Raw genomic sequence first — 14,336 nt, 5'->3', positions numbered from 1 at the left:
GCCTCAGTATAGTTTCCAGGAGGATCTGCTCCATGATCTTGCCATGCACAGAGGTGAGACTGACTGGCCTGGAGTTCCCCGGGTCTTCCTTTTTCCCTTTTTGAAAATGCGGGTTATGTTTCCCCTTTCCCAGTCAGTGGGGACTTCACCAGACTGCCACGACTTCTCAGAAATGATGGATAGCGGCTCAGCAACTTCATCCACCAGTTCCCTCAGGACCCATGGATGCACCTCATCAGGTCCCATGGAGTTGTGCACCTTCAGGTTCCTTAGATGGTCTCAAATCTGATCTTCTCCTATGGTGGGCGGTTCTTCATTCTCCCAGTCCCTGCCTTTGTTTTCTGTGACTTGGGTGGTGTGGCTTGAGCACTTGCAGGTGAAGATTGAGGCAAAAAAGTTGTTGAGTACCTCAGCCTTCTCCATATCCCGGGTAACCAGGTCTCCCGTTTCCTTCTGGAGAGGGCCCTCATTTTCCTTATTCTTCCTTTTATCACTGACATACCTATAGAAGCATTTCTTATTGTCCTTGACATCCCTGGCCAGATTTAATTCTATCAGGGCTTTAGCTTTCCTAACCTGATCCCTGGCTCGGACAATTTCCCTGTACTCCTCCCAGGCTACCTGCCCTTGCTTCCACCCTCTGTAGGCTTCCTCCTTGTGCCGGAGTTTGTCCAGGAGCTCCTTGTTCATCCATGCAGGCCTCCTGGCGTTTTTGCCTGACTGATTATAGAAAGAATTTCTTAAAATACTAAAAGACTTCTGCAAAAGTTGGTCAAATGCCAAACTATAATGACAAGACAGATCGAGCAGGATTATTTAAGTCCTGACAGTCTGGTGAAGTAGGTAAAGATGAGCTGGTTGGCAACAGAATCAAATATATAATTACTAGAAGGTTTTTTCTTCTCAGTTTTCTACCTGGAAAATACTAGAAGTGGTGGAGTAGCAGAACAGAGTAGAAAAGCTCTGGTGTTTAGTTTGGTGACTCTGAAGTTGAGAACATGTGAGGGAAAAGTATTTTATATGAAATATTTCAGTTGCAAGTAGCTGGGTTGAACGAGTTTGTCACATTGGCTCCTCAAGTATCCATTTCACTAATGCACAGGAGCAAAAATGATACTGTGTTGTGGAAACAAGTAAAATCTCGATTAAAAATTTGCTCAGAAATGGGAAGAATTGTGCGATATTCTTGTTAGCGGTGCCAGGGTATTGGAGCTATCTCTTCCAGAGATGTGCTGTATAGCCGCCCCGAGCCTTCTCTTCTCCAGGCTGAGCAGTCGGAGCACTCCCAGCATCTCCTCCTGTGGAAAATGCTACAGTCCCTTAATCACCTTTGTGGCCTTGAGCTGGGCTTGCTCCGGTGAGTTCCTGTCTTTCTTGTACTGGGGAGCCCAGACTGGATGCAGCACTCCAGCTGCCGCCTCGCTAGCGCTGATTTCTTTGCGACAGCAGCAAACTAAAATGCCTGTGTTGTACAACACTCGGTGTGACCGTTTGGATAATTAACTTTATAACGTGCCTCTTTGTCAAGCAGAGAATCTGTTTTAAATGTTAGTTGGTACTTAAAAGTTGGGCTTTCTCCCCACCTTCCCGTAATGCTAATCTCCTGCTGAGACTGCAAGTCCAAACAGCTTAGCTGTCATGTGAGTGATCAGGAAACATGCTGCTTGCCCTCATTTCTGGTGTTGATGCTCTTCTCTGTTCTAAAATTCAGAAGCGTTGCTTGCAGTTCTTGAAAAACTTTTCGTTTGCTCGTTCTTCTTGTGGGGTTTTTGTGGCTTAGTGTTTTGGGTTTTTTTTTTTGAAAAGGTTAAATTCAAGAAATGTTTTTGATATGGAAGTTTTAATTAGATTTTAAAACAGACTGTAAGAAGTATTAAGATTAGAGCATTACTCAAACAATGCCCAGTCATGTATTGTAAGCCTAGGCTTTCCTGTTCCAATGGGTTAATTTGTCCAGCAAAAGTTTTCTAGGGATCGATATTATTCCTTGTAATGTCTCTGAAAGCTTAAATTTTGCATTCAGTTTGAGATTTAGCAAAGAAGTGTTCCTCATGAAGGCAAACATCTGAGCAGCCTCAGGGAAGTTATTTCAGTTGAGGCTGGAAGTTATTTTAAGCCGAGAAACTATTTTTGTTGTCTTTTTTTTTTTTAAATGTAACTTGTTACACTTCCTCTAGAGAATTTTACGTTGTGTATTTCCAAAGTGCATAATCTGGATCTACTGAAAAGAAAGACATTTGAGTATTGTTTATAAATATTTATAAACTGCTGTGATATTCCCAGAGCAGAGGCGATTTAGTAATATGATAAAAGATTATATCCTGGGGAAAAAGACGTACAGGTTCCTTAGAGATTAATGGAATATTGGAATGCAGACTGAGAGTCATGTAGGTAAATAAACAACATGAAGAATAATAGTTAATTGCTGGTGATTCGGAAGTATATGTATACTTGAAAGTCTTTGCTGACCCCAAGAAATCAGAGGTGGTGGGGCTGCCCTTTACCCCCAGATTTAGGAGTAAATTTCCCCCTTCTAACATACGCTCACAGTTGCCGCTGGCAGCTGGATCAAAGGGATAATTTTCTTTACCGATGGACCACAGTTTGTATATGTAAAAAAAACCAGTATCAATTTTGACAAAGTTTCCAAAACCATTTTGATGAAGACCTGAAGGGAGCACTTATTAATGACAGTGTTAATTACAGTTGTTAAGTTGATGATCAAGACAACTGCAATAGCATCTTTGATCTCCCAGCATCTTCATCATCCCGTCTGGGACAGCTGTAGCTCTACCGTGCGGGTGTCCCTACTGGCTCCAGCAATCGCTTAAAATGGGTTTATTTCTTTTTACTTTGTATCCTATGTTTCTCCCATAAAGTGTATGGGTGTGAAAAAAGTTAGTTGGAAAAGTCCTGCTAACTTCCCTGCAGGTGTGGCTTTCCCGTGGTGAAGTTCCATGCTTTTAGGCAGTCAGAGAGACCTTTGCACTGACGTGCTTTGCATGGGCAGAGCTGAACAGGAATCCCAAAGCCCGAAGGGAGGAGTGCGTTGCAGGGCACTGCTTGTTCTGTCTTTGAGCTGCAACGTGTGAGCATAACCTCGGTATGCCCTACCTCACCATCTCTTGTTCTTGCCAGTGCCCAGCGAAGCTGTGGTACAAGGACTCAGGGTGAAGGGACAAGGGAAAATCTTAACATTCTGGTGAAAATTTCGGGAAGATTTATGTGTGTGTGTGGGATGGAAGAAAATCTTGCCAGTTGTTCACCACTATATTTTAGCCAGCCTTTAATTTTAACATACATTCTTGGCTTTGCAAGTGGGATTAGTGAAAACTACGTATAGTCCTTTGTTTCTGTGGCACTTTTCTCTACAAAAATTGGGGTAATTATGTTTAGAAGTACATTTTTCTAGCCTTTATTAACTCATTGTTGATGTTCCTGTTCAGCTTCCTTAGTAGACCCAAAGAGTCAAGCCAGAACACACTCTTCCTTTGCAACCTTTGTTAGCTGTATGGTGAGCATGTGTCTCACTGGAGGGGTCTTGTCATCTTGATTTCACCTAAGCTTCTGTCCCATGTGCTTGTTTTTGTTGAAGTGTTGTTTCCTTGAATGAAGAGTGTATTCTAAACTTCATTGATAGCCTAAGCAAAATAGAAAAAATAAGCAATACTCTCCTTCCATGTGTTTGGGTTTTTTTTTCTGTTTGAAAAACTGTAACCAGATGATTGGTGGAAGATAAATTTCTAATTAAAAAACCAACCAACCAAACAAACAAAAACCCCAAAAAACAACAACAAAAAACCCAAACCCAAACAAAAACGAACCACCCACATCCCCCGTCATCATCTAAGTAACAAATGAATTGTTATGTTTAGAAAATAAAGGTGAATTTTTCTCCCATGCTGCTTCTTGCTATATTATTTGGAGCACTTAGTTGTATGCCATAGCAGTGTTGCTTAGAGGTGGTTTTTTGAGACATAACCAGCTTGTGTTTTACATAGCCTCATTCACTTGATAGTTGTCATGCACAAAGAGGCAGCAATAGTTGCCTCTTCAGTATAATGTAGAAACTTCTGTGTGTTTGATTATTATATACATTGCTAGTGGTGCATAACAGAGCTGCAAAAACGATGTGATATTTCTGAAACTGTAACTTAATGTGGAGGTGGACACCTTTATGATTGCCCAAGTAATTCCATAAATCAAATTACAGAAATTAATACTGATAGCTGAATTTACTAGAATTCAACAAAATTAATAAAAGTAATGAGAAAATAAATGAGAACAAATTGATGTTAGTTCATTAATGAAATAATGGACCAAACTGTAGTTCAAACTTCATAGTACCTTCAATTCACACATAACGTTGACTACTTTTTCTCCTCCATTGTCATTCACAGAAACGGGAAATACCGTCATCGTGGCAGTACGTGACATCTAAATCTTTCCAGATGTGCCTGTGATTTCAACACACTTGGGAAAAATATCGGTGCTTTAAATTTATTTTGCATTTTTTTCCTGTTTCTGATTTCAGATATTCCTCATAGTTATTCATATCCAGGACAGAGTATATAATGGGGAGAAAACTGGATCTTTCTGGCTTGACTGATGAAGAAGCAGAGCATGTGCTCCAGGTGGTTCAGCGAGATTTCAACCTTCGAAAGAAAGAAGAAGAAAGGCTGAGGTAAGAATAAAAACATGATTAAAAATATTGGTCTCTTTGGATTATTCCAAACTGGTTTTGGGGGAAACTGGAGAACACAGCTTTTTTTGTGTTGTTCTATGCATTAATAATCATTCCTGTCACAGAGGGAATAAACATTCAAACTCCTCCACATGAATTCAATTATTGAGTAGTAATTCATTTTTGTCTTTAGACTATCCTGGCCCAAACCACAGGAATGGTCTCTAAATCATCTGTGTGTGTCGCCTGGGTAGAGACTAAGTAGTGGTTGACTTTAACATAAACAGAAGTTTATGTTAAGAGAATTGTTTGCTTGCTGTAGTCAGTTCCTTTTCTTTTATTCAGAAACTTTGTCTATATGCAAACATCTGAAGGTGAAGTTCAACCCATCTCTTTCTCCCAAGATAATCAATGGGGCATTTTATCTATTGTATTGAGAAGTTAACTTTGCTTTCAGTAACCTATGTACAAAATGATCGCACGCAGAAACAGCCCAGAAGAAAACAAATGGAACTTGTTGCAAGGTAATTTCTCAGCTCAGGAACTTTGGTATGTGACAGAGAGGCCACTGACAGAGTCCTGAATTGGTAGATGCAATATTTTTCTTGTAATATTTCCTTGAATCATTAGGTCTGATTTTTTTATTACCTTCTTGGAGCACATCATTATTTATTTTCCAGAATAGTCTGAAGTCTCTATAGCTGGCAAAAGCACATTCTCTTACCATACTACTAGTATCACAGATATGATCTGTTTCTTTATCATTTAGCATCAAGCTGAAGTCAGCAGAGCCGGAAGATGACTGAAATAAACACAAAACTACGTATATATATTAGGGGCAATTGGAACTGAGAGGAATCCTCTCTCTGTCAGTTTTCTTGTACTATTTTCTGAAACTACTCGGCACATTAGGAACAACATAGCAGGCTTGCAGCAGAGGCCTAATTCAGTTTTGGCATGCTGTGCAAGTTCTTGCTTGGGTTGGTGGTGCAAGCTTGCTGCAGGGAGGAAACACTGGATGAGGATGGCACACAGGTGGGTTTTTTTTGTCTGTTTGTTTTGCCATGGGTTGTATTGATTATTTTTGGTAGTCTCTCAGAACAGAGCCAAGAGATTCTAGAAGCAGTTTAAGGAGGGTGAGTGCGGGGACTTTCTCTGGCTTTTTTTATGTGACTGGTTGTGTCTTACTGGAGCAAACACGCCACAGTTAGCAAATGCTGGGGCATCTTGCCTATTCTGTACAACTAGATCCTATAGTGAGAGGAGGAGCAGGGAGGATGTAAGGCATGCCCACAGAAAACTGATCGGAAAATAAACTTTTGCTGGTGTTTGTGTTTTACCATTTTGCTGCTGAAGTTGTCCATGACATTTCATAATTGAATGGTCACAAGTAGAAAACTACTATGAGAAGAGAAATAAAACACTGGAAGGTAGGAGAAACGCATGGACTCAACTCAGCTTATATACGAGTATGTAAATTTTTTTCTCTTGAGTGTGGTTCATGCCTTTTGCGAGTATTAAAGTATGTTAAAGTGCTGCAAATAGTGAGCCGTACTGACAAAGTCAAACTTCTGAAATATAGGCTGATATTTAAGATATGATTTTAAATGATTTTAGGGACTTTAAAGATTTCACTTCAGAAATATTGTCAAGGTTTGTAATCTTTTTTTAAAAGAAAACACTGGTGTATATATTTTATAATTAGACTACTGTTAATAAATTCAAAACCAAGTTAAATGTGAAGGTAGATTTTTTTTCTTCCTGTAATTCATTCCAGGTAACAACATTAGTCTTTGGGTGGAACTGTTGAAGCTTTCACCTGTGATGCATTCTTAAAATAGGGTTTCTGTATAATTCTTCATGCCATAGATAGTTTTATTTTTGGATTTTTTTTCCCCACAAAGATTTAAGTAGCTGTTTCACAGATCTCTCTCTGGGGTTATTCCCATTGGTAGCAGTTATTTCTTAAGACCAAGAACTACTTAAGGGAATATATGACAGATTTCCATTATATTGGGAGAACAGTGAAAGGTAAAAAAACCTCTCAGTGGTTGATAGCTTCAGCTTTGCTTTGCTAGCAGCAGCTGAAGAGTTAAGTAACATACTACAAGAAATGAAGTTTATCTTCACTCCTAATAAAAGTTTTTAAGGTAGTAAAGTAAAATGGCAACTGTTTTAGAGCGAATATACCAATATCTTTTACAATATTGCATTTATTAATGTTTATTTTTCCAAAAGGACATAATGAACGTGTGGAGAAAAGCCATACCAATCGTCTTTGTTTTCTGCTGCAAAGCTGTTTTGAATCTGTCTGCAGTGAGAATTTTTAGCAGTGGTTCTCTGATTTAAATCTTTCTGATAACACTAACAAAGTTGGGAGACAGGCTCTTCTGGTACATTTTGTGAAAAAATTAGTTGGCTAAAAATAGTAAGATAACAATAAGATAACCATATGTAAATAGTTAGCAATTAGCGTGGTTGATTTATTATGCCTTACTGTTTCATATCAGTTCGGTGTCTTTTTTTGCTATGGCACTCAGGCTGATATCAGATTAATAATATTTACTGTTCTCTGTTGCTTGTTCACCCATAATCTTTCTATTTTGATTATGTGTTCGTGCTGTTCTTTGGCAGTAGTGTTATGTTTTTATTTACTCTGATGTTAGTGTAGTCATCCAGTCATTGAGGCTAAAATTATAACACAGCCTTGTAAATAGATGGGCTTGATTGTCTGTGAATCAGTTGAAGCAGGCAGACCAGGCAGATGGGGCATAATTAGGAAGGTGATGGGTTTGAGTTGCTTGGCGTGTGTGCTGAGGACGAGGCTGCGGTAGTACAGCCTTGTATGCGTCACATCTGCCATGGAAGCTCTGGAGGCTGTCGCTGGGCTACTGGGGCACTAAAAATCATAGCTGGCTTTGAGCAAGTTGACTGGACGCACTAATGGTTTGTTTTCTCGTGGACAAATTTATTCTCTCCATTTTGAATGTCAGAGCTCACACATCTGCAGAATGTCAGCAATGGGGAAGATTAGACTGTTGTGAGGGCTGAACTTTTAACGTTTTGCTGTGTATCACTTCTTTGTCATATCTGCAGTTTGTGTTTTTTGGCTTTGTGGGTTTTTTAAAATTTTTTTAAAGAAATGGTAGAGGAGAGCTTACAAGAGTTTACCAGGCCAAGTGTGCGTTTGTGAGGTAGGCCTCTTTACATAAACAGATGTGTGAAAGAGATTGCTGCCTGTATTTGTTTCCATTTACTGCCTGTGTATTCAATTTTCCAGACTGTCTAAACGTGCCACTGTTTCTTCTCCTCCACTGTGGGCAAAATCAATCTCCCTTCAGTTTTGTTTTTACAGTTACCGCTGTATTTACAAACATGTTTGTCCATTTGTTTCAGATCAGGAATGCTGAGAAGTCAGGGGTTTTTAAATAAGTGAAATTATCATTTTACAGAAAAAAACCTGATGGATCATCTTATTGTGGTAGATGTTCCCAACCTGTGATGTTCTAGCCATGTGGACAGGTTAAAAGATCGCTGTTCCGATACCGAATTTAACATTCAGAACAACTGCAAAGGGAGAAGAGATAGAAAGGGCTTAGTGCTCATCAGCTGCCAACAGAGCAGATGTTTTATCTGTCAGCAGCTACTTTAGGAGGCCATGGCCTGAGCAACTTAAGCCATCTTCCTGTGACCGTTGGCTAACAAAAGTTTCCATCACCATCATGAGTGCTGATTCAGCCATTTGTGCGGTGGTATTCTAGCGATAAACCTTAGAAACTTGCCTTAGGCAGGGATGAAAAAAGTTTCTTAGCAGGGCACGTGGTTGTCTTAATGACCTGGGAAAATGTATTTGCAAGGAAAAATTACTGACCTTCTGGTACCACATGGACATGTGATCGTAGCACATGAATCGCTCAATATAGTTATGTGGAATCACTGGAACAGCACAAGGGAAGCCTTGAGAGTTGACTCACCCACAGGCAGAAACTTCACCATGTCTTGCCTGACGTTGTGTCTTTCTGGGCTGATGAATATCAGCTTTGCTGTCTTTATCTATGCAGCTGCTTTTTCAGTTGTGGTAAAGACAAATGACAGTTATTCATGATCAAATCTCCAGCAGTGCTTTATTTGCAGAAAAGATGTGTGTGCTCACAGGAGGGCCTTCTACACTCTGGTTGTTCTAATTTTCTTTTAGCCAAATGATTGGTAAGGGACTAGAATAGAGCCTTCTGTAGAAGATGATGAAATGTTTTAAATTAAGAGAGTTGCTTCTGCCTGCTTTCTTCTTTCTGCTCCTTTTGCATCGTAGCCCATTGCAGCACGAGTAGACTCGTCAAGAGGCTGCTTAAGAAATAAATTCTCGCACCTGACAAAACCCAGAAACCAGTTTGACGCTTTTTCTTGTCAGACTAAGTAGACTTCACTGTATTCACAGTATGTGTCATGGGTCTTGTAGTGGATAAAATATTAAACTCTTTCCAACTTGTGTTAATTGAAATATTGTCTGTGTGAGTCATATCAAACCGGCAAAATGCCAAGTCAGACATTTGAGTAGCTATCTGTTGATTCTGCACATCAGTTCTTGTTCCTCCTTCCTGTGGCGAGCTTCTATCAAATACCTTAAACCAAACAAAAACCAACAAAAAAACCTTGTCTGTCTTCCCTCCTCTCCTCGCCTTCAATAAAGCCATTCTAAAGCTGTTTTCCTAGTGGGGAAGGAATGGGAGCTTGGTCTCATCATGTCCACAAGGTTCAGAGTTCCAGCAGATGAATCACTACCTTGTTGCTCAAAGTGATTTCATAAGGTCAGTTTGCCTGCCTTTCACTCTGGTGGGCAGTGTGGGGAGAGCACAAGGAGCATTCCTGCCCATTACTCTGATTTTTTTCTTTTTGTAGCAGGTAGGCACCGTTCTGGTTCCTGTGCCTGCTTATTAACTCCTCAGGAGCTCCAGAGAGAGGCTGTAACAGCACTTCGTATCCCTGCTTCTGCCCATGAGGCTTGAGAGGGAGGGCACGCTGTGCTAAGGAGAATGGCTAGCACTTCTTTGTGGCCTGTCCTGACACACACATTCTCTCCCTGTGATAAAAGGTCTTCTACTCCTCCTCTGAGAAAGGTGCTCTTTGTGGTTCCCAAGTTAACACAGCTGCCCACTTCTCCAGTGCAAGGCTCTGCTGAGCTGTCATAAGTTTAGCCCTCATCTGTCTAAACTTATTTTTGAGTGCAATGAATGATTCATCAGAATCATAGCTGCAACTTAATATGTTATTTTGCTACTGCTTTGGATTATAAAATGTGATTAAAACATATCTAGGGCAGTGTTTCCTGGAAGCAGGAGTTCATTAACAAGATTAAGAGCAAGACATCTTTATAGGTTATCACCAATTTTGTTGCATAATGTTCCAAGATGCAAAGAAACCTGTTTCCTAGCTCTGCATGCAGGCCCTTGGGATTAAGAGTTGTCAGTAACTTCATCTGTATATTAGCTGCTTTACACAGTTACTGTGTTGCCCTCACTCAACAGCAACGTTTACTGTTTTAACAGATATCCGTAGCCATATTCTCAGGTCAGGATACATTGCTGATCAAAAAATAGTGACTTGGATGAATTCTGCATGAAAGCCAGGTCGCTAATGGTTGTTTTGGCTGCAGTCAGTAAGGATGCACTTTAAAATGCATTTAGAAACTGTTACTGCTTGCTAATTTCAAGCAACATTGATCCAAGTGTGCTGCTTGCTATCAAATAAGGATTAGACAAGGAAGTAGGTATCTCAGCAATGATACAACATCTCACTTCATGTGCGGTGCAACAGCGTTTCATTTAGACTCTGCACCCCTTCTCTTTGGTTTGCCCAAAGCTCCCTGCTGTAACACCTGATGGTCCTGGTGCAAAGCTCGTGTGTAAGTTCTGCTGGCTCGGCATTGGTCCCTGCTCCATAAGTGGAGGGAGTGCTTGCAGTCCATGAGAGGGTAGGACCTAGTTTATGCTTTACAAGCGAGAAATCAGGGCACTGGAAAGAATCTGGGATTAGAAGCAAAGAACTTTCAGCTGTTTAAGTTACAGATTTTGGTCCAATTTTTCTTCTGCCTAATTGAGGAAAAAATGCTGGGGTATTTCCAAAGAGCAGCTTATGTTTAGGTGCCTCTCAAATCAGTTCTGTGCATCTTGCTTGTGCATGCTTGTGACTCTAATGGGAACCCACTATGACTGTCCTCGTTATTTGAATGCCATATAGGTGCTATAGGGAAAGCATGGACCGAACTTCTCAACAAGTTGCTTGGCGAATGCAGGACCTCATTCCCAAAGCTGTCGTTCTGGAGCTTTGTGCCAAGTGGTTTAATACAGGCAATTCCAGTGAGTTTTGTCTTTTGTAAAATGTATGTGCAAATGCAGTTTCAGCGGAGAGGAAATGCTCGTGAACCAAGCATGAAGAAACATGAGATGATGTTTATGAGAAGGTGCAAAACCAAAAAGCCTGATTTTAGGGAATATTAGAGAAATTTGTGTAGAAAGAAATGACTCCAGCTAGCACTTTCAATATCGGACAGGCCATGGGAGTTGTAGCTGAAATACAGCCCACATACACTGTGCCAAGCTTGCATGACCTGTGGGTAAGTATTTAATAAAGGAAGCAGTGTGATGCTGTAGAGACGTTATAAAACTTATTGCAGGCTTTTTTGTGGTAATTTGGTCTTCGTCATGGGTTATGACTAATCAAATTAACAGCCATAGTTCAGCTAAAAGGAGTGAGTGTGCCTAGTGATAATGAATAGCTATAATGTAAAATCAATATATAATCTTGTATATGAAGAGTCTAAGCTGTAAAATGTGACTTGTAGTACTAATAGTCTCTCCTCTGACTAGCCCTGCAGTGCAGGGAAGGGATGTTCTCTTGAGTGTGGACTCCTGTCTGTACAATTTAGTCACACTGAAAATAGTTGCTGAAAATGTTCAACCTTAAGTGCCTTTTACAGACAAAGTGCTTCAACTTTTTTTTCTGAAGGAATGAAATACTAATCTTAAATATGTTACTCTCTATTAATTTATCAGAAACCTCTTTGTTTTAAAGCTCATGTTAGTTCATGGGAAAAATGTACAGATGCTCATGGGTCGATAGAGGGAATCTGCTGAGGGAAGAAGTTGCTGGGGAAATTGTGGAATCTGTGTAGCAGTTTTAAGGACAGGGTATTCGAAGCTCTACCTGAATGCCATCAGTTTCTGGATCTTGCCTTGGGCATGAGGATGAACCACATGGACCTCTTGAGTTCTGCTCCCCATTGCCCCATGAATTCAGAGTTGCTGATTCTGTAGGCGTTAGCTAGATCTGGGCAAACACCACACTGAAAGCTGGGCTCATCTACTGTGTGTCTGTCATCTTTTTACCTCCATACTGGACCAAAATGCAAAGATGCAAACAAAAAATGATAGTTTTCTAGTCTCATGTAAGCAGTGCTAGGTGAATAATTAGCCTAAGAGAGAAAAACTCATCATCTAGCAGGTAATCACTAAAACATTCAGCCTTTTGGTAAAATTGTTTTGTTAGTAGGAGGATGGAGAGTTGGGACACCCTCATGGACATTAAGTGAAATGGGATGCTGGAGAACAGGAGAAGAAATTTTCTTATGAGGTTCTTAATTTTTTATTTTTTTTTTGAGGAACCAGGGAGAGATGCACGAAATGACTGGGTCAGTGTATGTATTGCTCTATCTAAAGTAAAGATTAAGATTTTTTTGAAAGGGAAATAAGTGTCTGATTCAGAATCTGATGCTTCTGAAGATAAAACTGAAAGCGGTAGTGCCTGGAGAGGTGACTTTCCAGGAACCAGTTTAACTTGCTGGGAAGAATGTGAAAGAGCACAAGTGTCAGGTCTTGGACAGTTGAATTTCAGGGTCTTGCTCCAGAGGAGAAAGGTCTGGACAAGGTGTCTGCACCTTGGAAGTGTGGTTTAAATCCAAAGCTGGAAAAGCCAAATGAACACTGTGCACTGGGGGAGCCACCTCCTGGATACTCTTAACTTCATGGGCTTGTTTTTATGACATCTATTGGCTGTTGCTGTAGTGCTTGAAGTCAATTAGAGAATGCTGCAATTACAGAAGTGATTAAAAGGTCTGTGGATGTGCTGTATGAAACCTACTGAAGGAGTGTGGTTTGATCCAGCTTAGGTAATTTTACAGGTCAAGATGTTCTACCAACTTACAGTTGTCATCTATGCATGCCTGTGTCTACCTTAAGTGCTGGTTTCTCTATTCAGGTGTTACTATAGCAGTACAATTTGTAGTACTTTTCCAAGTTATGGTAAAACGTGAATAAATATGAAAAGAAGGGTTACATAATGTAACTTATTCAGAGCTTATTCTTCATGTTAGAGTTTACAGTACAGGGATACTCTAAATGCATTTCCCTACAACGTTCACTAGGTTGTATACAATATGTGCCAAGTCTTAAAGTTTTGGAAGAAGTGTTGTATTTAAAATGTGTTTGGTTTTTTTTTGATGCCAGAAGGGAATGGTTTTACTGTGAGTTTCTATAGCAACATGCTCTAGACCTGTCCTTAGCTGCATCAATCTGGATGGATCTGTCTGAAGCTGTATGACTTCCTATCTGAAATAGACTCACCTTTGGTTTCCAAGAAAATAAGAGGTACTGCTCGTTGTGAAGAAGTTTGTCAATCCGAAATATGACTTGTCATTTAAATTTGACTTAATACTTTTGCAGAAACACATGCATTACAGAAGTTCAAAAGTACACATTTAAGAAACACTAATGTCTGCAAAAGTGTCCTGGTTTTGTGGGGATAAAATGTATAGAATCACTTTTCTGTTCCATTTTGTTTCAGTCTGTGGCCAGCTGTGGGATGGTGATTAATGCCATTAGCAGTAAGAGCCAGGGCAGCTGCCCCAGGCTGGCCCACAGGTGTGTGCTGTAACATTAACTCAGGGGCACTATAAAAGGGTAAAGCTGGGTGGAGGGGGAGTTATTTGTGCTCTGCTCTTTTCTCCTTCTTCTCAACGATTGCTGTCCCTGGAGCAACTTGCTACCACTCTATGGGCTAAGTATAATTTTGTGTATTTTGTATTAGCATTGATACTGGTTTCCTTATTTTATTAAATCTGTTTAAATTTCAACCCATGAGTCTCCCTCCTTTTCCCAATTCCCTTTCTTGGTTGGGGAAGGGACATTGGGTGATAGAACAACTGGTTGTTGCTTAGCCCTGGGTGTGGGCTAAACAAAGACAAAAAGGAAAGGACTTCTGCTTCTACCTACAAAGCAGTAACCATTCTTAAAAAGTATTATGATATTTCAGAGGTACTAGATTTAAGGAAAATAATATTGGCTGGAAATTGGATTTGCTGATGTTTTTATTTCAAGAGGAAATATTGTTGGTGAATCAAGGGATAGTCTTTGCCTTTCCTTGCATAAAGAATCTCCATTCTTCATGTTCTTCATAGACAATGAAGTCTCTCTCGCCTTTTTTGTGGCCAGCTCTTGCATCCTCAGTTGAGAGCAGAACTAAGAACAGCTGTGTAAGTAGCAGCACAGGAAGGTGGCAGAGTTGCTTTAATCCTTTGATTCTCCTCCTAGTTATGACTTAAAAGTTTCCTGAAAGCAGCTGAACTCAAACATACTTTTTTTTCCCTTTTTGCTCTATGGTA

At 40.1% G+C, this 14,336-nt stretch overlaps 1 protein-coding gene across 3 annotated transcripts in view; it reads left to right on the top strand.

The window, feature by feature from the left end:
- Positions 1 to 14,336, top strand: part of MYRIP (myosin VIIA and Rab interacting protein) — a 262,226-nt gene that overhangs the window by 81,401 nt on the left and 166,489 nt on the right. For all 3 annotated transcript variants that reach the window (XM_068404757.1, XM_068404758.1, XM_068404756.1), the window contains exon 2: positions 4,535 to 4,684. In XM_068404757.1, the coding sequence (XP_068260858.1) occupies positions 4,575 to 4,684 (110 nt within the window). In that variant the 5' untranslated portion in view covers positions 4,535 to 4,574. The remainder of the gene's footprint in view (positions 1 to 4,534; positions 4,685 to 14,336) is intronic.

The sequence above is a fragment of the Nyctibius grandis genome, chromosome 7 (assembly GCF_013368605.1).
Source record: "Nyctibius grandis isolate bNycGra1 chromosome 7, bNycGra1.pri, whole genome shotgun sequence".
Classification (NCBI taxonomy): Eukaryota; Metazoa; Chordata; class Aves; order Nyctibiiformes; family Nyctibiidae; genus Nyctibius; species Nyctibius grandis.
Note: the sequence above shows the minus strand (reverse complement) of the source record. Positions and strands in the feature narration are given on the sequence as shown.